Source organism: Naegleria gruberi, assembly GCF_000004985.1.
Source record: "Naegleria gruberi genomic scaffold NAEGRscaffold_69, whole genome shotgun sequence".
Lineage (NCBI taxonomy): Eukaryota > Heterolobosea > Eutetramitea > Acrasida > Naegleriidae > Naegleria > Naegleria gruberi.
In genome coordinates, this window is record NW_003163258.1 from 12,841 (window position 1) to 39,879 (window position 27,039).

At 33.2% G+C, this 27,039-nt stretch overlaps 11 protein-coding genes and 1 non-coding gene across 12 annotated transcripts; 8 read left to right on the forward strand and 4 right to left on the reverse strand.

Annotated features, from left to right (window-relative positions):
• Window positions 1-590: 590 nt before the first annotated feature.
• NAEGRDRAFT_74311 (kinesin-7) lies at window positions 591-4,594 on the reverse strand (the record flags this gene model as incomplete). The annotated part of the gene is made up of 6 exons (XM_002670605.1): window positions 591-3,543; window positions 3,583-3,971; window positions 4,023-4,139; window positions 4,194-4,269; window positions 4,325-4,460; window positions 4,504-4,594. The coding sequence occupies 6 exons, from the start codon at window positions 4,592-4,594 to the stop codon at window positions 591-593; spliced, it is 3,762 nt and encodes a 1,253-aa protein (XP_002670651.1).
• Window positions 4,595-4,811: 217 nt separating this feature from the next.
• Window positions 4,812-6,761, reverse strand: NAEGRDRAFT_59637 (uncharacterized protein). Its single transcript, XM_002670606.1, has one exon. It carries the CDS (start codon window positions 6,711-6,713, stop codon window positions 4,839-4,841), a length of 1,875 nt encoding a protein of 624 aa, XP_002670652.1. The 5' UTR covers window positions 6,714-6,761; the 3' UTR covers window positions 4,812-4,838.
• An 800-nt stretch (window positions 6,762-7,561) lies between these two features.
• Window positions 7,562-9,629, forward strand: NAEGRDRAFT_81777 (uncharacterized protein). Its single transcript, XM_002670558.1, has 2 exons — window positions 7,562-7,807; window positions 7,880-9,629. Exons 1-2 carry the CDS (start codon window positions 7,639-7,641, stop codon window positions 9,589-9,591), a joined length of 1,881 nt encoding a protein of 626 aa, XP_002670604.1. The 5' UTR covers window positions 7,562-7,638; the 3' UTR covers window positions 9,592-9,629.
• Window positions 9,630-9,721: 92 nt separating this feature from the next.
• Window positions 9,722-11,245, forward strand: NAEGRDRAFT_74314 (uncharacterized protein; the record flags this gene model as incomplete). Its single annotated transcript, XM_002670559.1, has 4 exons — window positions 9,722-9,776; window positions 9,883-10,603; window positions 10,656-11,091; window positions 11,135-11,245. 4 exons carry the CDS (start codon window positions 9,722-9,724, stop codon window positions 11,243-11,245), a joined length of 1,323 nt encoding a protein of 440 aa, XP_002670605.1.
• A 181-nt stretch (window positions 11,246-11,426) lies between these two features.
• NAEGRDRAFT_81778 (uncharacterized protein) lies at window positions 11,427-13,265 on the forward strand (the record flags this gene model as incomplete). Its single annotated transcript, XM_002670560.1, has 1 exon — window positions 11,427-13,265. One exon carries the CDS (start codon window positions 11,427-11,429, stop codon window positions 13,197-13,199), a length of 1,773 nt encoding a protein of 590 aa, XP_002670606.1. The 3' UTR covers window positions 13,200-13,265.
• Window positions 13,266-13,532: 267 nt separating this feature from the next.
• Window positions 13,533-16,784, reverse strand: NAEGRDRAFT_74316 (uncharacterized protein; the record flags this gene model as incomplete). Its single annotated transcript, XM_002670607.1, has 1 exon — window positions 13,533-16,784. The coding sequence occupies one exon, from the start codon at window positions 16,782-16,784 to the stop codon at window positions 13,533-13,535; it is 3,252 nt and encodes a 1,083-aa protein (XP_002670653.1).
• A 220-nt stretch (window positions 16,785-17,004) lies between these two features.
• Window positions 17,005-17,077, forward strand: NAEGRDRAFT_t696. Its single transcript has one exon. It is a non-coding gene; the product is annotated as a tRNA-Trp (tRNA).
• Window positions 17,078-17,461: 384 nt separating this feature from the next.
• On the forward strand, window positions 17,462-18,164 carry NAEGRDRAFT_55912 (uncharacterized protein). Its single transcript, XM_002670561.1, has one exon. The coding sequence runs from the start codon at window positions 17,505-17,507 to the stop codon at window positions 18,129-18,131; it is 627 nt and encodes a 208-aa protein (XP_002670607.1). The 5' UTR covers window positions 17,462-17,504; the 3' UTR covers window positions 18,132-18,164.
• A 485-nt stretch (window positions 18,165-18,649) lies between these two features.
• NAEGRDRAFT_74318 (uncharacterized protein) lies at window positions 18,650-19,963 on the forward strand (the record flags this gene model as incomplete). Its single annotated transcript, XM_002670562.1, has 1 exon — window positions 18,650-19,963. One exon carries the CDS (start codon window positions 18,650-18,652, stop codon window positions 19,961-19,963), a length of 1,314 nt encoding a protein of 437 aa, XP_002670608.1.
• A 926-nt stretch (window positions 19,964-20,889) lies between these two features.
• Window positions 20,890-23,814, forward strand: NAEGRDRAFT_53384 (uncharacterized protein; the record flags this gene model as incomplete). The annotated part of the gene is made up of 1 exon (XM_002670563.1): window positions 20,890-23,814. One exon carries the CDS (start codon window positions 20,890-20,892, stop codon window positions 23,812-23,814), a length of 2,925 nt encoding a protein of 974 aa, XP_002670609.1.
• Window positions 23,815-23,865: 51 nt separating this feature from the next.
• Window positions 23,866-24,927, reverse strand: NAEGRDRAFT_44817 (uncharacterized protein; the record flags this gene model as incomplete). Its single annotated transcript, XM_002670608.1, has 2 exons — window positions 23,866-24,658; window positions 24,713-24,927. The coding sequence occupies 2 exons, from the start codon at window positions 24,925-24,927 to the stop codon at window positions 23,866-23,868; spliced, it is 1,008 nt and encodes a 335-aa protein (XP_002670654.1).
• Window positions 24,928-26,100: 1,173 nt separating this feature from the next.
• NAEGRDRAFT_53386 (uncharacterized protein) lies at window positions 26,101-27,027 on the forward strand (the record flags this gene model as incomplete). Its single annotated transcript, XM_002670564.1, has 1 exon — window positions 26,101-27,027. The coding sequence occupies one exon, from the start codon at window positions 26,101-26,103 to the stop codon at window positions 27,025-27,027; it is 927 nt and encodes a 308-aa protein (XP_002670610.1).
• Between the last annotated feature and the right edge of the window lie 12 nt (window positions 27,028-27,039).

Here is a 27,039-nt window from a genome sequence, read left to right on the forward strand (position 1 = left end):
ATTACTCGGATCAACTTGTATTCTTGATGATTTTATAATTTTAAATAATTATTATTGGGATAAAGAATTAAATACAATACTTGCTAACAATAAGAATATATCAATTTGTGGTTACTTTAAATTTAGACCTGACACTAATTTAAATACCATGACTATGAACGAAATGAATTTAGTTTACAATTTGATGAGAGCATTAAATTGTGATAAATTCTTGTTTGGATTATTCGGAAATCATGCATCATCATCACCATCACTTGTAGAATATAATTATTCATTTAGAAATATTAATATAACAACATCATCAATATCTAGTCTTCCTATTAATTTATCATCTCCTCTTCGTGTAGAAATTGAAAATCTAATTAATACTAAAAATGTAAATTTCAAATATAGAACCTCATCAAAGATTCATGCCTTTACACAAACCAATGAAAAATACAAGAATGTAATTCAATCATGTCAAGCTAGTGTACAACAATTAGAAGTTTATTCAAAAGATGCTTTGGAAGAATTAATATCCCTTTCAGAACAAGTTAAAAAGACAAGATTACAAATACAGGAATTAAAAAAAGATTTCTAATACTATTGAACTATTTCAATGAATTCTTATCATCACCTCTAACAAGACCAATTAATTTTGAAATTGACAAACTTCTCTTTGGTCTTGATCCAGATTTTTCATTAATTCCGACAATAGGTCCTTCAGGCTCTTCATTTTGTTCACGTTCTTCTTTTGCCTTGAATGCCTTTTCTCCTGTTACTCTATAAACTGAAGGAGATGGAGGACGAGAGTTACCACCACTTGATGTAACTGTTGGAGTAGGATAACTAACTGTATTATGAGTGTTATTATTATTAATTGAAGAAGAATTTGAGGAATGTGTTGCTGGTAGTGTTGGATAGAGATTACCAGTTGAGGGAACAGTGTTGAAATTTCTAGGTCTATTTCTCACTAATGCAGATTGTTGATTAACTGATTGACTGCTATTAAATGGAGGGGGCTGATTGGTTGGTTGCTGTGTAGACTGTTGACTACTAGTGAAATTATTGTTAAATGAGTTAACTGGTGGTTGTTGTTGTGTTTGTTGAGGAAGTGAGACTCTATTGTTCTGCATTGGAGATGGTGGAAGAGAACCTTGTCTTGGTTGGAAACTTCCTGTTGATTGAGGTCTTGAATAAGAAGAGGGAGGAATATTGACCATTGTTGGTGAATCCAAACCTCTTTGATTTACACTTGAACTTGGTTGAACATTTTGTGTATTAATACTCAATCTATTTCCTGTTGTTGAATTTGGAACTGAGTATTGTGATCTTTGATTATTAATTGGAATGTTATTAGTAGTATATAGGTGTGGATTAGTTGAATTGTAAGAATTGGATTGTTGATAAGATCCAGTATTACTTGGTTGATTTGTTGCAGTAGTGGATGGATAGTATTCATATGGATTATTGTTTGAATAAGTTTTAGTTTCTTCTCTCATTCCACCAATACTATTATTAAATGGATTACTAGAATAAGTTGATGAATTACTTTGAGAAGTTACTGGTCTACTACTTGGCAACTGTTGATTCATTTGATAATTACTGGAAATTTGTTGAGAAAGAGTTGTTTGTTGATTATATTGAGGTGGTGTAACTGTTGGGGTACTAGGTCTTACAGGAGAGAATGTGTTAGAAAGCGGAGGAGGAGTCGAATAGGCAGAATTAACTGGTGTTGATCTTACTGAACTAGTAGTACTACCACTGTGAGGAGTCGAATTAAACGTTGGTGTTTTTTGAGGAGTAGCATACGAAGGAGTTGTACTCACAGGAGTGGATGGTCTAATCGGGTTTGAATTCATAACTGGTGTAGATCCAACACTGCTTGGTGTTTTGTTTTGTAGTGGTGTTGATGCATTACTTAATGGTGGAGTACTTGTAATGGATGAAATAGTACTGGATGGTTGAACAGTTCGAGGTACGGGTCCTGAAGAGTTTTGAGAAACTGAAGGAGCAGTATTGTTGGAAACAGTTGCAGTAGTTGAAAGAGTTGGTGATGAGGTTGGACTAATATTTGTTTGATTGTGTGGTGGCGGTACATTCACAGCAAGTGATGACAATACAGCTGATGGTGTTTTCACGTTGGACATATTACTACTACTTGTTTGATTTGTGTTACTACCCAATGGAATTGAAATATTATTCGCCTCAAAGAAGTTTGAAGAGTTTGAAGCATTGGGCTTTGGTGATTTTGGCAAGCTTTCTTGACCAAAGTTTACAATAAAATGTAATTTCAATGCTTCCAATTCATTTTCCAAACTTGTAACTTTCTTTTTGAGTTCTATATTATCTCTGAAAGTATCCAAAGATTTCTTCTTTGTACTTGAAAGTTCAATCTCTGAAATTTCAAGTTGTTGCTTGTAACTCTTCATGTCCTTCTCCAATGTATCAACAAAATGTTGTAAATAGTCTTGAGTTTTACAATTCTCTTGAAGTTTCTTAATTTCCAAATCTCTTTCCTCCAATAGTGATGTAAGACGAGCAATTTGTTCATCAAGTTGATTCTTTTCCTTTTCTCGTATGCTAATTTCCCTATCGAAATCCTCTTTCCACATATTGTACATAGCTGACATGTTGTCATTCAAAGTCTTAATTTGCATTTCATAATTTTCCTTTTCAGTTCTTGTTGAGCTTAACTGTTGTTGCATATTTTGCATTTCCTCCATCTTTTGTTGAATCACCTTGGACGCTTCTTCCTTTGCCATCTTCTCCTTCTGGTATTCTCTTTCAAAGTGTTCATTTACTTGTTTGAAACTTTCAATTTGTTTGTTCTGGTCTGAAATCATTTCTTCTGCTCTTCTTCTTGAACTTTCCTCATTAATTGTCTTTTGTTCTAAAAGTTGATTATAATTCATCAAATCGTGAATTTGAAGTTCTCTTCTCTTTGATTCTGCCTCAATATTATTCTTGCTTGAGATAATTTCCTCCAATTGTAAACTCATACTGGCTGTTTCTTGTTGAAGTAAATAGAGAGTTTCTTCCTTGCTTTTCGATTCTTCCTCTTGCATTCTTTTTCTTTCCTCTTCAATTTGTAATAGTTCTTGAAGCTTTGCTCTTTCTTCTTCCATTTGTCTGATTCTTTCTTCGTGATCCCTTTTTTCTTTTTCAATATCTTGAAGCCTAGCTTCTAGTGATTTGTTGGTAACCATAGAATCAGTCAAGTCTGACATGATTCTTTCCAACTCCTTAACTTCTTCCTCTGTTTCTTCCTTTTCAACTTGGGTGTTACTTTGGTTGGTGAGTTTGTCTTTCAGCATGGCAAGCTCACTTTGTAAAGTTTCCAATTCAGTTTGATATTTCATAATAAGAGCATTATCACATTCACTATTAACAGTTGGTTTGATTGAAATCTTTTGAGCATTACTTCCAAATTCTAGTGTTCTCTTCGTTTCCTTTAATTTTACTGGATCTGGTGAGATTGCACAAACGACAGCTACTCTTGCATTTCCACCAAGTGAGTCTCCAAGAATTCTTGTGAGTTTTGAATTACGGAAGGATGTAACTCTTCAATGATATTAGATTCAAAGTATTTTCAAAACTTACTTTTCTCCATTTGATAATTTTGTAATAATTTCTTTAAGATGAAGTAAACTAAGGTTAATATTTTGACCTTCTCTCTTTCTATTATAATCTGCTTGTTCACTACTGTTTTCACTACCTGCCAAGTCAACCAAATTAAGATTTCCTATTCTTACAATTTGTTTAGATTTAGCTTTCTTTGCAAGTGATGATTGTAATTGTTGAGCATTATCCACTGCAAGTTCATCTTTTCTTTCTACAATCATTCTGAAAATAGTGTGTGATCTTGATGAAGCATCATTTGCTACTGTCTTGGCCACCATAATATGAGAAGTACCTCTAGAAATAATATCCATTGTTTCTTGTTCAGATCTTACAATTTCCTCAGTTAAATGATCGAATGACAAGTTTTTCTAATAATATTAAGTTCAATATTCAATCTATTCAAAATATTATTTACATACATTCTTATCAACGAAAATATTTACATATCTTTGCTCTGGTGATAATAAATCTCTCACTTTTTCATTATAAATTTCCAAATATGAAACTCTGATAAGGAACGTTCTATTTTCTCCTTCCTTAATACACAATAATAAATATTGCAATTATAAATTATACTTTAAATTACATACACTATTTTTGATTTGATCAAAAACATCTCGGATTGCCAATCTAATGAGACCTGGTTTATCATTGGTTCCTTTCATTCTATAGATTTAAATGTATTATTAATCAGAGATTAACAATTTTAAAATCAACCTACGTAAATGTTTTACCTGAGGCTGTTTGTCCATAGGCAAATGTAGTTACATTGTATCCCTCACAAACAGAAGGAACCATTTCCGAAAGTAATTTGTCATATATATCTTTTGTATTTGATAATTCATCAAAGACAAAATCTACAAGAAGGTTTAAGAGAATTAGTAAATTGTTGATACCTACCAAAATTCATTGATTTTGTCAAGGTGGGATCTTGATTTTTCAATTCAATTGAATTTTCGTTAATATAGAATGGAGGTTCCTTATTTTGCATTTCAAGCAGTTCGTTTGCAATGAATGGACGACATCGGACACAAACTTTGATATTGGTTTGGTTTGTCATCTTCCTTATTGTTTTTGTTAGTGAATTACTGCTATTTTTTTGAAATAATTCAGTAGAAGCGCGTTTGGAACTCTCTAAACATCAAATTCTCTCTGTAATTAGAACTCACATTTGATTAGATTGTTAGAGATATTGTTACAGAGGAATTAGAAAGTTGTCTTTTACAAAATATTTATTAAGGATGGAAATGTGGTCGCCAAATGAATACACCTCCTTCTTCTCCGACACTACAAATAAATCGTCCACAAGGACTAAACTTTGCTTTTGTGATATTTCCTGCATGTCCTAAACCTTGTTGAACAATTTCACCGTTGTCATAGTGCCAAACATTGACAACCTTTTGTTTACCACCCGACACAAAGTATTGACCATCGTAATCAATATCTAGAGCATTCATTTCATCTTCTTCGGCTTCTCTTAATTCTCTGATAGCTGTACAATCATATGCATCCCAATAGGTTACTTGCTTATCTGATCCACAAGTCAACAATTGAGATTCGTCATTAAGATAACAAATTTGTCTGAAATAAGTTGGAGCATAAATAATGTTTGCTCTCACAAACTTGTCCAAATTCCAAACAATACAGGTGCCATCGTCGCTTGATGTCACGCATTCAGAATTGTCTCTTCTAATATGGATAGAGTTTACGGTTGCCTTGTGCTCGTTCATTGAAGCTACTAATGTTTGTGAGGATTTTGCTACTTGCCAAACTCTAACCTGACCGTCACTACCACCACTTACAATTCTCTCAGAGTCACTAGACATGGTGATAGCTGTCACACCTACCAATCTTCCTGATACCTTCTTTTGACCCAAAATCTTGTGTGCGTCATTTATGACATATAATAATTTACCACTTTGAGGACCAAAAGCTCTGATTTTTCCATCACTCCAACCACTGATGATAGCATTACCAGTTGGACTGAAAGTGATGCAGTTACATTCCAAGTTTGGAACTTGAATTCTAAGAAGCTCCTTTGATTTAAGAACATTCCAAACTCTAATATCATTAATTGAGCATGTTGCAATAATTTCACTAGCTTCTCTTGGATAACAAACATCGTTAATTCTATGGCTATGGCAAGTAGCAATTAATGTAGCTTCAAGTTTACCTGATCCCTTCATTGCATAAATGACAGATTGGTTTGTTCCACAAATTAATATGTTGTCACTTTCTCTAGCACAAATTGATGTCACACCACCCATAAGAATTGTAGAGCTAATTTTAAGGAGAGTATCTTTTGCAACAACAGTGACACTACCATCGCCACCACCAATAAATATTGATTTTCCAGATGGAGAGAAACACAAACTCTCAACACCTTGAACAATCTTTTCTTTTGGACCCATAAACTTAAAGTTTTTAGGACCTTTTAATTGAACACAAATAATATCACCAGTTGTAGATCCCATATATGCATAACTGTCTTCATCATCAATGAGTAAGCATGAAAATATTCTTTTAACTTGTCCAAGATTGCAATCGATAAAGTCCAATCTCTTATTAACAAAATCAATTGTATAAACTTTGCACATTTGCTTTCCAGCAACCATGAATGTGCTTCTATCGTTATGGAAAAATTGAACACAAGTTCCGAGGGCTGTTGTTGTCGTACCACAAACAGGCTTACCAGTTTGAACGTACCAAACAGTAATATTATTGTCATCTCTACCACCAACACTGACCAAAAGTTGTTCATCTTCACTAAATGAGAGGCATTCTACCTTAGCATGGTGAAGATTTAATCTATGAAGAAGTCTTCTTTCCTCGAAATCCCAAATGATAATATCGGCCTTAAATCCCATATGGGTTGTTTGTCCTGTTGCAATAAATCTACCAGTCTTTGAGATAGCCAAGCAGCTGATAGGACCATTATGACCCGAAAGAAACTCATCTACCCCAAGGTTTTCAAATTCCTTAATGACCACTGTTGAACCAAGGGGATAGATAATATGTTTTTGATTTGGATGAAGGTGTAATCCGGTATTGACTGTGCCATTAAAACCAATCACGGTATCTAAGTAAAGTGATGAAGCTTGATTCTGCATGATGATTGTATTGATAAGTTTAATTCTTCGGAACCTATCTAATGGAACTATGTTGTTTTTTTATGAATTGTTTATTTTTCAAAACGTAAATAAAATTGGCGGCAGTTTATTCTGATGGCGCCAAAGCAACTTTTATTCCATCATCTTAGATCTTCTGAATGTAAGTGTTGGCGCCATTTCAAAATCAAGTAAAAATGAACAATGAATTAAAGGAAGGTGATCACAGAAAAACTGAGCGGATTCATTCAACAAAATTATAATTTCAACAGAGTATGAAACGAAGCACGTATCTCAAAATACCTCTACCGAATATCACAAATGTTATTAAGCCTAACTTTAAGCATTGAACATTTCGAATTCTATTATTTGTTGATGAATTCAAATCAACATTACTAAAACACAAACTCAAACTAAACTCTGTTCAAACTTCAGAGCTGTCCTTCTTCCTGATTGGTTGTTAGATCTCTTTTTAGGAGTTGAAATTGCTGATCGATAAAAAGAAAATTTGTTTGATCTGACTTTGGAAAGAAAATATTTTCTCCTTCCGTATCTTGATTCTTCAAGTCCAATCAAATGGAATAATTTATGAAATTGTAAACTCAGTTTAAATCTTACAAAATAATAAATAATCTCTGTTGCTGACTTTCAAGTGTCCACTATTTAGCCTTTTTTCTCTTATTGCTCCATAATAATACAAGAATCGGGTTAAGAATTGCGCAAAGAAGGCCGCAATAGCCAGTACGGGGAAAAAAATAAATGGGAAATAAAAAAATTGTATTGTTACCTACCTGAATACTGATTGCATCAGAATCATCAACCTTTGAATCCTCATCAATAGGAAGAAACAAAATCAATTAAAAACAATAGAAAAATTCTTTCCTTGGATTATTCCTTTGGATAGTGAATATTATTTGAAAATATCATCATGGTAAAGGAACCAGAAAATAATTCAATTACTTTTGAACCGGTAATTATTCAACCTCCACCAAGGAATGTTGATGAAGAAGAAGATTTATCAGACTCTGAGAGAAGAAAAAGATCAATTTCAAAGAAGGCATGCGAACATTGTAAGAAGAGCCACGCTTGTTGTGAAGGTTTGTTTTTAAAAAGCTTGTTGTAATTTATTAATTATTTCCTTCTTCCTATCATATTGATTTATCAAAAAGACAAGAGACCATGCAAGAGATGTGCTACATTAGGATTGGAATGTTTTGATGTACCAAGTAAAAAGAGAGGAAGAAAGAGAAAATTTGTTGGAAATACTTCTACCAATGAACAATCACCAATTATCATACTCTCTAATCAACCACAACAACAAGTCATGCATATTCAACCAAAACCAGTCATCACAACAACAAACTTGAGACCAATTGCTCCACTCAAAGAGAAGCCATCAACAAAGGCCAAGTCTCAACCAATTCTTCCACCTCCATCTCAACCAATGCAATTTGTCAATAACTTTAAACCAATTTCACCAAAACCAATGATGCAAATGCCTTCTCAACAAGTTCAGCAACCAAAAGCAGGTGTTTGTCCATTCGGTCACAAGAGTGCTAACAACAACAAGACTAGTAGTAACAATAACAACACAACTCCAATAATACCAACTCCACAATATGCATTACCTCATCATCCACATCAAATTCCTCAACAAACCATCATCCCAGTTGGATATCAACACCCAACAATGAATCCAAATACTATTGGAAAAGTTTGTCCATTTAGTGGAAGAACCTTCTCCAATGTTCATCATGTTTTCCCTCCTTCCAACAATCACAACAATCATTCATATCAACCACCAGTTTCTTGCCCATTCCCATCTTCATCTTCTAATATCAATGCTGAGAATATTCCTAAACGTGTTAAAACTATGGAAATACCTCCTGATAATTTGAGACTTGCTCCTTTGATGCCTCATATAGAGAATGAAACTCGTTCTTTGGAAGAAACTGATGTGAGAACAACCAAGATTGAATTATTAAGAAAATGGCTTTCTACTTCTGACATTAAACCATCTTCAAAGTTTGAAGATGGAAAGGCTTACATTATTCACAAATTGATGACCGATGATGATGTCAATTATCAATTCTGGGCACTTTTGGATGCTTATATTTCTTTCTGCATTACTAGATTACAAAAAGGGTTACCAATTGAAGATTCTACAAAAGTTAAACCACACAAAGAAGCTATTGATCAACTTGAAAGCTTGTATCTTTCTATTGGTGTTTCTAAATGTCCATTCCTTATTCTTAGAAAGGAAGAAACAGAAAAGCCACTCATACCAACTCCACCAAGGTTAGAAAGATTGCCATCTATTTCTCGTTTAGCTTTACCAGGTCTGAAAACTATTTTCAACACAGAACCAACTGCTCAATCATCTAATTTCAAATTACACAACACAGAAAGTCCTTTCACCAAATGTCCTGTCGGATATCATTCAATTTCATCAGAAATTGAGGATATGAATCGTGCAAGTGGTTCCATGCCTCCAAGAAGTGACATTCATAAGGTTTCTACAGTCAGTGAAGATGGTAAATTCAGTGAGGCAACTGAAACCTACATCAAGGGAATCTTGAATTTATGTGGGGCTCCTATTCTTGTTTACTCTCTTGATTTTGGAGGAAGACTTTTACTTTGGAACTCAAAAGCTAATGAAACTCTTGGATATGAAACAGCTCCTTTAGGTATGCTTAAATTTGATGACCTTTTGCACATTTCTTCTGAAAATAAGACATATTTACCATCCCAAACAACACCTTCCACCTTGGCTTATAATTGCAACTTTGTGATCTCTCACGGAACAACCAAACAGCCACTCCCAATCTCAACACAAACAACAGGATTTTTGAAGGAAAGATTTTCAGTGACATCAATGTAAATAAATTGAAAACAATAAAGTCATACTAGCATCCTCGTACTGCCATTTCAAGTAAAATAGTGTCATCCACAAAAGCTACTTTGAACTTGTGGAACTCGTAATGACTTGTGTACTAATAAAAATTAAAAAAATGGCTCCATCTATTCCACAACACGATGTTTACTCAACCGGTGATAATAGCTATGGTATGTTTTATTGTAGAAAGGAGGAATATTGATATCTAAATTTGTCATTTTGTAAATTCCTATCAATTATTAATATATTACTCTGATTACAATAATAATAATATAGGACAATTATTTGGAAAACCATCAATTATTGATAACGAATTTGTCATTAATAACGGATTGAAAACTACATTAAAGAATGAAAAATTCATTACACAAATTGGTGCTGGTGATGATTTTACAGCATTCCTCACTCATGATAATTCATTATTTGTAGCTGGTTACAATGCATCAAATTTTATTGGATTAGATATAACTGCAAGGAAGATCAAAAAGGTGCAAAATAGTAACTATAACTCATATTACAGTAGTAGTGGAACTGAATTTATTGTGGACGAACCTACTGTAGTTAACACTAAAAAATTCAAGACTGAGACAATTACACATTTATCTTGTGGATCGAATCATATTTCTGTTGTGACAAATAGGTCAAATATTTATATATGTGGATTGTTGGGAACTGGTTTTGTACAGCTTGGAAATGATAAATTCCCAAAGGAATATTTAAAATCAGATAATAATTTCATTTCAATGGTTGGTTCTGGATTGAATTTTTCAGTATTTGTTGTAAATTTAAGAGATGTTTATGTATTTTCCAAAGTTCCAAACGAATACTCCAATACTGGATATTGGATAGGACAGACTGCAACTTCACAAGTGTTTTTCAAACCACAAAAAACAATGGTTTACATGAAAAAGACAGGATTTGAGGAAGATGGTATTATTGATTTGGCATGTGGAAAAAATCACTTTATTATTTTAACAGATCAGAATGAGATTTATGGGTAAGTAGTTTTTTCAATTAACATTTGTGTTAAATATATTTTCATATAACAGTATGGGCTCAAATTTTGAAGGTCAATTGGGTGAAACAGCTGAAAACAAATATGAAGATCGTTTTGTTAAAATCAAATTATTGGAACCAAGTTTGAGAATTTCATCCATTGAATGTGGAGCACTTTTCAGTGCATATATTGCAGGAAACAAATTATTTATGAGTGGATCAAATCAGTATGGACAATTGGGGCTAGGATACAAAACTAAATTTATGGGTTTTACTGAAGTTATGACAATCTATGAGGATTTTAAAATTAGTTGTGGAAGAAATCATTCCATTGTACATCTTGTAAAATCAAATCAAGTATTAGTTTCAGGTTTCAATGGTGAAGCTCAACTTGGAATTGGAACTGGACCAAATGTTAGAACATTTAAATTAATAGATATGAAATTTGACAAGAAAATTGCTCACATTCTTTGTGGAAGGGCTTCAAGTGTAAGTTCTTTAAGTTTTATTTCTTCTAATATATTTCAAATAGATTATTGTTACTCAGTCAGGATTTAGAGAAATGGTTTTCAAACAAAAACTCTTCCAAGTTCAAAGCAATTATTGTAAATTCCTTGATATCTCTATTCGTGCACATCATTAATATGTATTTTCATAATCCAATACGTACTCTATAGTAAATAAATTCATAATTTAACCGAAATTCATGTGTTGTTTCAGTTTTGATTGACTTTACAACAAACGTGAACAAGATTGCAAACGTGATCGTGAATTCTTCAAATTGCTGCAAGGTTGGTGGCAAAAGGACTTTTAATTCAAAAAAAATGAATCTTGACGAGGTTGATGTGGTTGTACATTTCAATGATGTTAATCACCTTATCACTGTTTCAAAAGAAACCAGTCATCAAGATTTAATCAGTGCTATTAGAGATGAGTTAGCACTCTTGCCAAATGAAAAGATTGAAGTTTATTACTTAGATCCCAAATTAGAGCGTGAAATAGTCCTGAAGAATGACAGTTATGTAAAACGTTTCTTTAAACATGAACAATTAATGATTATTGTCACTCTCGACAGCCCTCAAACTAATGTTGCTCCAGATTTAAATCTCACAGTTTCTGAGAGGACAGAAAGGGTGGTTTATGAAGACAGTAATGCTGATTATGAGATATTAACAACTGCTCTAGAACCATTGAAACGTTCATATACCCTCAAGATAGAGGGAGGAAAACACAAAATTTTCAATTCTACTGCTACATTGTGGAAGGATATTTTTGATTATGCCAAGTCAAAGCTTGAAATTACCTCTTCCTCTTTCAAATTACAAGTAATGAATGAAGATAATGTATTCGAAGATGTACATGAGAGAATAATTTCAGGTGGCAATGTTGAGTTTATCATTCAAGTTGTTGAAAGGGGATCAACAGCTATTGTTGAGGAATGTGTTGAGAATGTCAATGAAGGTTCTTCATCTTCCTCCAATTGTCACAGTTTTTTGAAACCAACCATCAATACCCCATCTCATTATCAGAAACAAGAATACCAAAGCGATTTAAAGCTCAAAGAATTTGTTGCTCCTGAGAAACATCTTCCAGGTTTTAAATATGAAAGATACAAACACTTTTTACACAAAAAGAGTAGGGTAGTTGACTTGTCAAATGGAAGGAGATATTCAAAACACCAAGGTCACGAGTCTGAGATCATGAAATCCCAAGAAAACCAATACAATCAAAAAGTTGAAACCTTGAGAAATGAGCATGAAAATCAACAGAAAATTGCGATTGAAGAAGATTTGCAAAGAGCCCAAGAATTTGAAAGCAATGAAACTCAAAAATTAGATCAGGTGGCTCAAGACAACTTGAAGAGTATTGGCAATGCAGGATTTGAGGGAGCTAAATGTGGAGCTGTAGCAGGGCTCGTTGGAGCAGCTGTCATGAATGGAGCTGAAGTACTCAATGGAAAGAAAACTGTTTCCAAAGCTATTTTGGATACTGGAAAGACAGGTGGTATGGCAGCTCTTGTTGGTGGTGGAGTCTCAACAACCCTCTCTACAATCAACACATTCGGTTTAAGCTCCACTAATCAAACTATTTCACAAGTTAGCTCATCAGTCTTGAAGAATTCCACGTGGATTATTCCCGTTCTTTTTGCTGTACCTAAAATTCATGAAGAGATTGAACTTTATTGGAAACAACAAAAGAGTGGTGTTGAGTGTTGTAAAAATCTCATGGGATTCGCCACAACAACACTTGTTGGTATGGCAGGAGGAACAGCCACTATAGCACTTGTTTCTCTTTTATTTCCAGGTATTGGTTCTGTTGTTGCTGCTGGTGTTTCAGCAGTTGGTGGTGTTATCTCAACAATGGCATCCAACAGACTATTTGAGCTATATTCTGAGATATTGAAACCAAATCCTCAAGACACTCTCCAAGAAGCTCTTCTTTGGTTTGGTTTATCTCATGAAACCAAGTACAATGTTAATGAACGTTACAAAACACTTAGAAAGATTTACCATCCAGATTCTGGTGGAACCAATGAATCCTTTGTTAGATTGCAAACCTATTACAGTGTAATCGTTGCATCTGTTAATTCAAAGTAATTCTTGTTAAGAAAAACAATAATTGTATTATCAACAACATTAATTTATAAAAACAACTTTATTCCCTAGTCCAGTAACTTATTCACAGTATTACAAACTAAAGTTCTTCTCCAAACATTCAAACATTAAAACATTAAAATCATCGATTGAAGTCTTACCTTGATCCATGGTGTGTTGAGAACACTATTTAAATCTTTCTTAATTTCTTCACAAATGTTGATTTGAATAGCGCTATGGTTATTTTGCTAAAAACAATATCTTCAATATTTTCAAAAATCAGAATTGATTCAAATAAAACATATAAAGTCGACATGCTTCAGTGACAAGTTTATTTTATACTTTAGAAACCAAGTCAACCAAGTATTTAAAATCAATTGATTTCCTCAAGTCAAATGAAGGATTTGTCACTAAATCATACTTTTCATTCAATTCCTTTAAAAATTCTCTATCATATCTTAATGAATAGTTTGCATAAACAATACTTTCCTTATTAATTTCCATACATTTAGAAATAAATTCCCTATTTGATCTTAGCTCATACGGTAAATAGACGATAGTATCGCAAATATCACTTGATAAACTGGATAAAGCAATTTCCCAATCACATTTCATATCGTAGGTACATGAGATTATGCTTTCCTTACAGCTTTTAACAGCCGTCAAGTTAATTTCTCTATCCTTCAAATATTCTAAAGGTATAAACAGGAGTGTGTGAGGAAATTGAACTGCTTTCAATACTAAATTTCTATCCAAATAATAGGGTGTTGAAATTAGATATTTCAATACTTGTCCATTAAGTTCAATGCATTGTGAAATAAATTGATAATCTTGTTGTAATTCTTTACATGCATGTGAAAATATGGAACTTGATGATTTTACAGCCATTAACATGATTTGTCTATCGTGTGAAAATTCCAATTGTAATTCTCTTGATAAAAGAATAAATGAATCTCCATGGGTTTGCATTGATTTTAAGGCAATTTCACGATCATTTCTAAATTTCAATGGGATATTAATTAAATTATACTCCATTGGTTGAATTTCTAATAGGAATTTCTTGTTTAGTTTCATTGACGTCCATTTTAAATTATCCATATTCTTATTGACAGCTTTCAGGGCAATTTCATAATCATTTCTCATATTAAATTGAAGTTGGTTAAATTTAAACTTATTTTCAATTGCTTGTAAGGCCATTTCCTTTGTAATAAAGGATTGAAAATAGGTTTCTTCATTTGTATGAATTGAAAGTCCATTTCTAATAGCAGTTTCAAATATTTCACTATCATTAATTTGTAATTCCTTTGAGGAACAGTAAAAAGCATTTGGGTAGTTATCCACAGCTTTTAACACAATTTCTCTATCATTTTGATATTCAGAAGAACAGTATTGTAATACTTCACCCTTCTTTGAAATTGCCTTGATTGCCAATTCTCTATCACTTCTCAGCTCATGTGAAATAAAACAATAAATTAGTGGATTAATATCCATTAGTTTTGAAACAAAATTCTTGTCGCTTTTCAATCTGTTACTTGCAAATTCAAAATATTCACCAGTCCAATCAGTATCAATAGCTACTTGAACAATTTCTTCATCATCCTGATATTGTGATGGAACTGATTGTAAGTTTTTTCCATTAGCTTTACATGCTTCATAACAAATTTCCCAATCTAAAGGTCTATAAACAATATCACTTAGAGAAACGGACGTATTTGCGTTAGCTTTTAAAGTCATTAATACAATTTCTCTGTCATTTTTCAATTCGTAAGAGGCTTGTTCATATTCTGTTGAAGACATCTGAATGGCAATTTCAACAATTTCTCTATCATGTTTGAAATCGAAAGGAAGACTTGCGATAGTTTCAACTTGTTTTGTATATTCCAATGCTAAATCTCTATCATGAGCTAGTTCATCTCCAATATTTTCATAAATATCATGATAGGTATTCCTAGCGGCTTTGAGGAATAGGTTTCTGTCGTTTTTCAAAGTTTCATCTGAAATGTGTATAAAATATGAACCTCTCCTTTCAATCACTTGATTAATTAATTCAATATCATTTTGAAGTTCCTTTGAGGCATATTTAAAATTGTTATAATGATATTGAATAGCTTCCTTAATAAATTCCCTGTCGTTTTGAATTTCCTTTGAGGCAAATGTTAGAGATGATGGACATAATTGAATAGCTCTTCTTACAATTTCTCTATCGGATTTGAACTTTTCAAATATTGGATCTTGGTGATGAACAAAACTCGAGGGTTGATATTCTAGTAATTGTAGTATGTGCTCTCTATCAATTAATGAACTGAAAGTTGGTTCTTCAAGTTTCGCCTTGTATATGAAAGTTGGATCAATTTCAATCATTTTCATTTGGAATTTTTCCTTAATTTTCTTAATATCAAAGCCTCTTTCCTCACCAAATCTCGTGTGATCACTTATTAATTCAATTATAAACTCGTCGTCGTATTGTATTATTGGATTAACACATGTTAAAAATTTTAAAAAACATTCAGTTGATGTAATTGAACTCATTAGCAATTCCTTATCAAATTTCAAATCATCACTAGCATGTTTAATTGCTTCAATATTATTCCTAATAGCAAGTGTAACTATCTCTTTATCATTCTTCAAAGATTCGTGGGAATATGCTAAATTACAGCCATTCTGTTTAACCGATTCCATTACAATTTCTCGGTCAGATTTGAACTTGTCATTGACATATTGAAGAGTGTCACCTTTGTTTGACTTGACGAATTGTAAGATCACATCTCTATCATTTCTAAGTTTTTCTGGAATATAGCGGAAAACCAAACAATTTCTAACGATTTGTAAAATTATTTCCTTGTCAAATTTAAATTCTTCTGGAATGAATCTAAGAATTTCTTCTTTTTTGTGTTTTGTCGATTTGATTGCTTTCAAAATCAGCTCTCTATTAATAAATTGTTTCGGAACAAATTCAATCATTGTTCCATTATTACTAATTGCCTTATCTATGAATATTCTTTTCATTTTCAATCGTTCTGATAGAAATTTATAAGAAAGTCTCTGACAATCAATTGCAATTAAAGCAATTTCTTCATCATCATGAAAATTCTCTAAAAATTCAAAGGTACAATTAATAGATCTACCCCAATAGGGAGATTTGCCCTTCAATATCGCAACTTTAGCAAACTCTCTATTTCTCTTCAATTCATCACTTGCAAACGAAACTGCCACTGCATTACTACGTGCAGCAAGAATCACCATCTCTTCATTATTCCTAATCTTATCACCTGCAAATTGCAATAAATTTCCATTATGGTGAATTAATTTGTAACAAATGAGTGGACAATGAGCATCTGGAAGTGGATTTTCTTGGAGGTAGCGAATTGGATTTCTTGAAGCAAGTACTTTTTCCAAATGTTCATATTTGAATAAAAGTGATGAAAGTTGGCGAGTGGTGGTTTCTTGAAAATGTTTTGTAAGAAATTGTGTTGTTGTATCAATATGTTCTAGTTCAACAATTTGAAAATCATTATCATTGTATTGATTGTTTGTTGAATGAAAAATGGTTCGGATGATCAAATCACAACCATGGTTTCTGATAGCCATTTTTTTTTCACAATAGATTTGGTAAAACTAGACTAAACAAATTGGAATAAGATGAACTAGACGAAACTCATTCCACCCATGAAACAGAGAAAAATTACATTACTGCGACAATATTTGGCAATGGAAACCTAATAAAATTAAAAATTGCATATTCTCAATGTCAAATGTTATGTCACACAATTTAATGACATAGCCTCTAGTGCAGATCATTATGCTTTTGACAAGCATAGCTCAGTGGGGAGAGCAGCAGAGCCCAGCACTGCGGGTCAGAGGTTCGATTCCTCTTGTCTGTCTTTTTATGTTGAGAATTTCTATATTTTCTTAACAGTTGAAATAACAGGGTAGACAGATCTTAAAGTTTACAAATATTTTCAATTAACAGCAAGTCTTATTCCAGAGAACAGTATTTTCTTTGGTCTACTTTAGATAGTTGAAACAAGGCTATTAATCTTTTAAGACTATGGGATCAGAGTAGATTACAATTTCCACCACAGGGTTTTGCCTCACAGTTTGTGCTTCCGAAGATTCCCCGTTGACATATGTTGAGGTTCCTTTTTTGTTCTCCTTATCCCATCGGTATGAGTTTGTGCTCACGCATGATCCATTCATTCGGAAGTTGCTGATCAAATAAATAATGTGTGAAGCAAATTTCATCAAATAATCAAAAACAAAATCATAAAAAACAACAACATTCACTAATCAAAATGGTCTATAAAATCTATGGTATTCCACAATCTACTTGTTCAACGTGTCTTGACAACTTTGAAGGAAAAGGGTTTGGAACATGAATTGATTGTAGTTGACTTGAGCAAGGGTGAACATAAATCACCATCCTTCTTGGAAAAGCAACCATTTGGTGTCATTCCAGTTCTTGATGATGATGGTTTCTTGATCTATGAATCTCGTGCCATCTGTCGTTATTTGGAAGCTAAACACAAGGGTCAAGGAACTGAATTGATTCCATCCGATCTTAAGGCTTTGGGTTTATTCGAACAAGGTGCATCAATTGAAACAGCATATTTTGATCCAAATGCTGCTGGTTTGGCTTTCGAAAAGTTGTTCAAGGGTCTCTTTGGTTGGGGTACTACTGATGATGCTCGTGTTAAGCAATTGACTGACAAATTGAATCAACATTTGGATGCTTATGAAAAGATCTTGTCCAAGCAAGAATTCATTGGTGGTAATCAATTCACTTTGGCTGATTTGTATCACTTGCCTTATGGTAGTTTGTTGTTTGCTCCACCAGTTGGTCTCGGAAACTTGATCACTGATCGTCCACATGTTAAGGCTTGGTGGGAAAAGATTTCCTCAAGACCATCATGGAAGGCTGTTTCTGGTCAAAATTAATTTGACTTTGTATTACTATTAAATCATTAATTTTATTTTATTTAAATTTATTTGTATTTGCTTTAAAAACTGTAAAATGTTCATTTTTGCAATTTGTAAATTTGCTCAATCAATTTGCTTTTTTCATCAATTCGCATAATTGCCTTTTATTATTTTCCGTTGAAATGCAGTCAAAATCGATTCATCCTCAACCAACACCAACACCATTCTGCTTACTGTTGATAACTTGAGAATGACATTAAATCCTGTATCATCATGGCTTCAAAAGAACTTCTAGTAAGTTATTCAAGAGTGAAACCTTGCCTCGTTATCATCAAGAGAGGCTCAAGGATGAACATTAATTAACACAGCAAGCTTGAAGAGAGTTGCGGGACTCATTGAAATTTTGAAAAAAATTACGAGCGAGCTGTAAAGAGTACTATTGTTTCGCTCAGTCTTTTTATTTTCATCAACAGCAACAACCCTCTAGAGTATTTCCCTCTCCCTCTCATCCACACACTCACTACTAGAATAATAATATGAGTGGTATTTCTATTGTTAGGTTAGGTCTGAAAAAGACTTCATCATCATCAATTTTTGTTAATTCAGGCAAGAATTTGTTGTGTCAAAAGAATCATCAATTTACATCAAGAAGACAATATGGAATTCTTTCTAACATCGCTTCTAAAGTATTAACTAATATCAAAATTCCTAAACTAGTCTCTACAGAAAATATTGATTCAATTATTACATCATCCGATATGATTATTGATGAAAGTGTCGCTAAAGGAACTCTTGCTCACCTCATTCAAGAAACAATTTTGAAGGACAGAGAATTACATAATCAATCATCAGATCCTAATAGAACTTCTAAAACAATTTCCCTTCAAGTCGATGGAGATTTGAAATTAATTGGTGAGGAAATTCTTGATAGTGTTAAATCTGACCATCCTGTACTTGATGCTGCTGCCAAGTACTTTTTCAATACACCTGGAAAACTCTTCAGACCAATGTTGGTTTTAATGACCGGTAGAGCTGTCAATGAACAAACAGAAATTTCAGATTTGGAAACAATCATGAGAAAACAAAGAAAATTAGCTGAAACAACAGAGCTTATTCATGTTGCTAGTTTAATCCATGATGATATTGTAGATGATGCCGATACAAGAAGAGGAATTCCTGCCCTCAACAAAAATGTTGGAAATAAGGTTGCTGTTTTAGCTGGTGATTTCCTTCTCGGCAGAGCTTCCATAAATTTGGCTAGAATCGGAAATATTGAATCTATTGATTTAATTTCAACAGTTATTGAACATTTGGCTTATGGCGAAGTTTTGCAAATGGCCGGAAAAGGAAAATTAGATTTTGATTATTATATGAAAACCATCTTCTTTAAAACTTCATCTCTCATTGCTAACAGTTGTAAGGCTTCAGCTGTTTTAAGTGGATCAACAAACCGTGAACTAATTGATGCAGCATATACTTTCGGAAAACACGTAGGAATTGCATACCAATTAACTGATGACAGTCTCGATTTCACACAATCACAAAACGACCTAGGAAAACCATCTCAAGGTGCTGACATGAAATTAGGTTTAACAACATGTCCAATTATTTTCGCTGCTCAAGCTTTCCCAGAACAAATGAAACCAATAATTGATAGAAAATTCTCAGGTGAAGGTGATATTGAAATGGCTAGAAACTTTGTTATTAAGAGTAACGCCGTTCAATCCACTAAAGATTTGGCTGATACACACACGAGGATGGCTTACGATGCTGTTATGAAGTTTAAACCTTCACCAGTTCGATCTGTTTTACTTGAATTACTTTACAAGATTTCCTTGAGAAACAAGTAAATTCTCAATCTACTTTCTACCACACCAATTTAAATCCATATTGAGTGAATTATTTATTGAAATTAAAGAAGCGAATGGGCATTTAAGGCTCGAATCGGGTTAAACCCAATAAATACTTCTCTCAACATCTTTCTCTTTTTGTAATTTGTTAATGTTTTAATATATGCTTTAACACTAATATCAAAAACAAAATTCCAGGTCTTTCCATTCATAACAATACAACATCATCATAGTGATATAAACTGTTGAAAAGTATTAAAATTCATTTTCCTAGATATTCCCTGGTTGTTACAACATTCTGAACTCCTTTTCATAAGAACATGTGTTCCCTCCGTGTTCCTCATCAAAACAGTTAAAATCTTTGGTGTGAACTTTTTTGATCAATTCATAATTAAAAAAATTAAATCGAACACCTTCCGATTGCATTATCTGACACCATCCTCATCAGTTTATAGATCATCTGATATTCGTAATCAACTATACCCATTAATTATTATTTATTAAAATGTTTGGACGTTTCTTTGGTAGTAAAAACAAGGCTGCATCAGCTGATGATGATATTTCTCAAGTTGAAACAACCACAACCACCACTACAAATACAACACACCAACCAATGAAGAACAACAACAAGCAGTACACTAAAAAGGAGCCAAAGAATAGTGCTCCAAAGAAAATTGAATTATACGACAATGTAAAGATAGTATCGGGAACAAGCATTCCAACAGGATTGGCTGCCAGTAGAGCTACTTGTATCAAGAAGACACCAATCACTGATAATATTCCTACATTCGAATCAAGTCCTGATTCTTTCATCCATGTACATATTGGAAAGGAATATTCTGACAAGGCTTCATCAGTTTTACCATTGGTGGCTCACAAAGTTCAATGTCACGTCATGTATCCTATTGTTCAAGTCGTTTTCCACAATGACTTTTAGAAATACTATTGAAAATAGATCAATTGAAGGTGAATTAGTTCTTCCAATGCCTGAAACTGCCACGATGACTGGTTATGCAATGGAAGTTGATGGAAAACTCATTGATGCAGTTCCAGTTGAAAAGGAAAAGGCCAAGGAAGTTTTTGAAAGTGAAGTTAGAGCTGGAAATAAGGTTTCAATGGTTGAAAAGGTTGCACAATCCAATTGTTTCCGTACTCGTATTTATCCATTACCATACAATCAAGATAAGACAATTCAAGTCAAGTATCAATTAATGTTGAATGAGATTATCGAAACTCAAAATGAAAATGAAACTGGTACAATTAAGGGCACTGCTTGGTTCCCTGTTACTTATACAGATTTCTCAGTATTAAGAGAATCCAACATTGAATTTACTTTGAATGAGACATCATTGCAAGGATATGAAACTAATTTTACAATGAAAACTTCAGGAGTTGAAGAAAAGACTATCTGGTCAAGTAAGAATGCAAGCAAGAGAGCTGCTTATTTCAATGTTACCAAGAGTGATTTATCTGACAAATTGATTGGTTTTGGTATTGAAATTACCAAACAGGCTGATTCAGTTAATAATATTTTACTTGCATCAGAAAATGGTTACTTTATGACCTCTATCCCAGTTCCATCTTTGACCGAAGAAATGAGAAATATGTCTCGTATTGGAGACAAAATTCAAATTGTTTGGGATTCATCACTTTCACAATCTAATTGTCATGCAAAGAATTTACAATTATTCAAGGCAATTTTGGAAGCTTTGAATCCAAAAGCAATTTCCTTCTCAACATTCAGTAATGCCATTGTAGATCAAAAGAATTTTTCATCCACTTCAGATGCTTTGAGTTATGCTGAAAAGATTGTTTATGATGGTGGTTCTAACATGCTTGTTTTCGATCAAAATTTGATTGATGATAGTTTTGATTATTGCATTGCTTTTACTAATGGTGTTCACACAATTGGACATGAAATTACCCCATCATGCAGCTTTGAAAGACCAATTTACTTTGTCAACGCCTCATCTACTGTTAATATCAATCTCTTGAAGCACATCTCTACCAAGTCTGGTGGTGTTTACCTCAATGCCAACGAACTTTCACAAGATCAAATTTTGAATGCTATTGGTAAACCAGTCTTGTCATTTGTTGTTGCAGATTTCGAAGATTCTGATATGGAAGAAGTTTATCCAAACGAACCAGTTTCTTTGAAGGAAGGAGAAATTTTCAAATTATATGGTAAAATCAAAAACTCTGGAAAGGAAACAGCTAAGGTTGCTGTATCTTTCAGATATGGTTCAAAGATTTATCACATTCAAGAACTTGATATTCCAACAAGTGTTAACAATGTTCCTGAAGAGGCTGCCATTCTTCCAACTTTGTGGGCTCAACAAAAGATTGACTCTCTCTCTGCATTCCCTCAACTTTTCAAGGATGATATTAAGAAGATTGGCCAAGAATTTAGGATTGTTACTGACAATACTTCCCTGATTGTTCTTGAAACTTTGAGTCAATATCAAAAACATGACATTGTTCCGCCAAAGACTCTCACTGAAGTCTATAAACAATTCATGCAAGTAAAGACATCTGCACAAGAAGCTAAGGATAAACAAGAAAAGGAAAAGTTAGAAAGAATTATTAGTATGTGGAAGGAAAGAGTTAATTGGCATAAGACTGACTTTAAATTACCTGAAGAAAAGCCAGAAAAGGAAAAGAAAAAGTTGGCTGCAATGGATGACTGTATTTCTGAATCTCTCTCTGTACAATCCTCTAGTTTGGATAGTTGTTGTAGATGTGAGGAGAGTAGAGAATGTTGCAGAGAATGTTGCAGACGTTCTTGTGCACCATCTCCAAGTTGTGCTAGAAGTTGTTGTTGTCGTTCTGCTAGTCCTTCTTTGAGTTGTTCAGATATCAGTTCAGGTCCACCACCAGCTTTTGGAAGTGCAGGTAGTCCACCACCTCCTTCTGCTAAGTCAGTAGCCTCTCAAGAAGAACCTAGTGTTGCTGGTACCATTAAGGTTAAAGCATGGACTCCAGATGCTGCTTATTGTACTGCCATTAGTCAAGCTAAAGATCCATATGAAGAATATGTTAAACAAAGAGAAAGTTATAGAGATTCTCCAGCTTTCTATTTGGATGTTGCTGACTATTTCCTTTCATCAGTTAAGAATAAGGAAATTGGTGTGAGAATTCTTACCAACGTTTCAGAGCTTGAATTGGAAAATGTTCAACTTTATCGTATTGTTGGTTATAGACTTGATCAAGCTGAAGAATTGGAATTGGCTGAATGGGTCTTTGAAAGAGTTAAGAGCATTAATGGATTTGAACCTCAATCATACAGAGATCTTGCTCTAGTTAAGGAAAGAATGGGAAAGCATGAAGAAGCTATGGAATTATTCAATAGAGTTATTGTTGGTAAATGGGATCTTCGTTTTGATGAAATTGAAATGACCGTTGCTACAGAGATGAACCATCTTTTGCTTAACAATCCAGATTTACCAATCATTGATAAGAGATTGATTCACAAGTTTGACCTCGATATTCGTATTTCAATGGCCTGGGACACTGATAATGTTGATATTGACTTGCACGTTCAAGAGCCAGGAAGACATGGTGAACATGCTTATTATGCTCACAATAGAACAAGAATGGGAGGTTATGTTTCCAGAGATTTCAGACAAGGATATGGTCCAGAAGAATACATGTTAAAGAAAGCTCAAAAAGGTGCTTACAAAGCTACAACAAATTATTTCAGTAACCATTCTCAGAGCTTGACAGGTGGCACAACCATTTTGTGTACCTTCTTTACAAATTATATGAGACCAAATGAACAAAGACAAATGTCAACCATTAGATTATCTTCACAAAAGCAAGACATTGTCGTTTGTGAAATTGATATTGCTTAAATCAATAAAATATAAAAGTATTATTTCTGAATATTACTCTCCATCACAACATTAAAAGCATTTTCTATGTACTATTGAAGGTCCAATTTCATCATACTCTTTGCATGAAATCCACATTGGTTCAAACGATGATAGAGAAGATAACAGGCTACCTCCAAGCCAAACTGAATATTTTCTAAATGGTGGAGCCTCAACATTGATTTTCACATTTGATGGAGCCAATGCACTTAACTCTTTTTCCACTCGTTCTGACAATCCTGTAAACATTGTTGTTCCACCTGCTAAGATTATATTTGAAAACATATCCTTTCTAACATCCATGTCACATTTTCTAATAGAATTGAAAACCTGTTCATGAATCCCAGAATGTGAATCAAGATTGGGATTGAATAATTCCTCTGTGCATTTGAATCGTTCACATCCAATGTTAATCAAGCTTCCATCTGGTAATTCATAAGAAACATCAGTCACTGCCTTTTCATTTTCCTGATCAAAATCCAATGCAACATAGCAAATATTATGCTTCATATCTGTCATGACATCTGTTGGATGCTCTGCAAAATATGGTATTTTACATCCAGCAAATGCTTGAACCAAATATTCAGTAATTTCCCTTCCAGCAAAATTCCAACTTGAAATGGCATGTGTCAAGGCATATCCTTCATAGACAGGAACAGCTCTCGACACACTCTCTCCCAAATCCAAAACAATTCCACTTGTCTTGCCAGATGCAAACAACGCCAACACTCCTTGCATTGCCACATAAAAACTTGATATATTAAACTCCTCAAACACGATCTGTGTCATCCTCTCTCTATTACACTTTGGTTCCCTCACTGCTTCACTCATCAAGATTGGATGTAATTCTGGCCTGCATCAAACTAGTTCCATATCAGACATGTTGGTAATGACACAATGTTCAATTGGATATTTCAATGTACAGATACCTCTCTTAGCAATGGCTTCATCACCAACTATAGTGGTGCTTGTTGATTTCTTGTGGTGGCCAACTAGGGTTGGAAAGATTGATGTCGGAGTGTTGTCTTGTTCGTTTGCTATTCCTACTTTCATAGTACAAGATCCGTTATCAATTATTATAGCTGTTTTGGTCATGTTTATTATATTTAATTTAGTTTAATTTAGTTTTTAAATTTGCTGGATGACAATAAAGTACCAGTTTAGAGTTTTTTGCATTTTTTTTGATTTTTAAATATCTCAGTTTAGTTTCTTCTTGAATAAAAAGTTGAAACCCAGTGTCAGGACTTGAACCTGAATTATGTGATTTGGACTTGTTGTTCAAGTCCCGTCACATTCACATGTCTTTCATTAGACTACACAGGGTTGAGTGGAATTGTTTTTTGGCCACACGTGATGTGTTGGCTGTGTTCAAGGATTTTGAATCAGATTTTTGGTTTCAATGAATTAACATTTTCCAAATTTAGTACCTTTCAAAGTTTGTTAAAAATCGGTGAGTAGCTAACCCATGTTGTCTGCAATTGTTTCTAAATGGATTTTTGTGCCTTAATAAAATCAGAGTTGTTTCTTAAGAAGAAACATTTTTAGAATTAAATGTAAAGCAGGAATGAAGAAATAATTTTGTTTACCCCGATTATTTTCTGACCACCATACGCCCCTAAATAGATTTCTACCCCTCCTCACCACCTCAAACTGTAATGGGTCGACCAAATTCAATAAATGAATAATTGGCAAATTCATCTCCTTGCACCCTCTGAACAGTAATTCATTTGTATTAATTTTCTTCCTCTTCATCAACATATTCTCCATCTTCTTCCTCTTCTTCATCAACATCTTTAACATTTAATTTTTCCAATTTCTTCCTCATCTTCCACTTCATCATCATTATTTTCCGCATTTCCAGTTTGCACAATATATTCTGTTAATTTAGGCACACCATAATTTTCATATCGCCCCATTTCTTACGATTTAGCAGTGCTTTGTTTGTTACTGAGTCTCCAAAGTTGTGGGAATACCAGATTCTCTAGCAAGTTGAGTGGTGAATAAACCAATGTCAATGTTATTTGGGTGAACCGAACCTCCCATAGTTTTTTCATCATTTAATTGTTTTAAAAAATTTGTCACTCCTTACCATTATTAAGCATTTTTCATCATCACACCATCAAAAATGTTGAACACTCACTAGTAATGTTCTTCTACCTGGTTTTATGTAGAAACCATCTAAAATTCACAACAGAGAACATGATATAGTTGTTCTTGAAGAATATTTTCTAATAGTTTATTTTTCTGCTCGGATTACAATTAAAAAAAATGTCTTCACTAGTTACGAGGGCACAACTGTTTAATCCTTCTAGTGTTTTTGTTTCATCAAATAATGAAGTTTATATTGCTGATTTTTGTAATCATAGAATTAGAAAAATATTAGAAAATGGAAATATTGTAACAATTGCAGGAAATGGAAATTATGGATTTAGTGGTGATAATGGTCCTGCAACAAATGCACAATTTAATTATCCTTGTAGTGTTTTTGTTTCATCAAAGAATGAAGTTTATATTACTGATTATAGCAATCATAGAATTAGAAAAATATTAGAAAATGGAAATATTATAACAATTGCTGGAAATGGAACTGTTGGATTCAGTGGTGATAATGGTCCTGCAACAAATGCACAACTTTATAATCCTTCTAGTGTTTTTGTTTCATCAAATAATGAAGTTTATATTGCTGATTTTTGTAATCATAGAATTAGAAAAATATTAGAAAATGGAAATATTGTAACAATTGCAGGAAATGGAAATTATGGATTTAGTGGTGATAATGGTCCTGCAACAAATGCACAATTTAATTATCCTTGTAGTGTTTTTGTTTCATCAAAGAATGAAGTTTATATTACTGATTATAGCAATCATAGAATTAGAAAAATATTAGAAAATGGAAATATTATAACAATTGCTGGAAATGGAACTGTTGGATTCAGTGGTGATAATGGTCCTGCAACAAATGCACAACTTTATAATCCTTCTAGTGTTTTTGTTTCATCGAATAATGAAGTTTATTTTACTGATCAACATAATAACAGAATTAGAAAAATATTAGAAAATGGAAATATTATAACAATTGCTGGAAATGGAAATTATGGATTTAGTGGTGATAATGGTCCTGCAACAAATGCACAATTGTATAATCCTAATAGTGTTTTTGTTTCATCAAATAATGAAGTTTATATTACTGATTAAAGTAATCAAAGA

Coding starts and splice junctions, on each gene's coding strand:
- NAEGRDRAFT_59637 (XM_002670606.1), bottom strand. CDS start 6,713: ATGCAGAATCAAGCTTCATCACTTTACTTAGATACCGTGATTGGTTTT.
- NAEGRDRAFT_81777 (XM_002670558.1), top strand. CDS start 7,639: ATGGTAAAGGAACCAGAAAATAATTCAATTACTTTTGAACCGGTAATT. Junction 7,808..7,879: donor GAGCCACGCTTGTTGTGAAG/GTTTGTTTTTAA, acceptor TTTATCAAAAAG/ACAAGAGACCATGCAAGAGA.
- NAEGRDRAFT_55912 (XM_002670561.1), top strand. CDS start 17,505: ATGGTATTCCACAATCTACTTGTTCAACGTGTCTTGACAACTTTGAAG.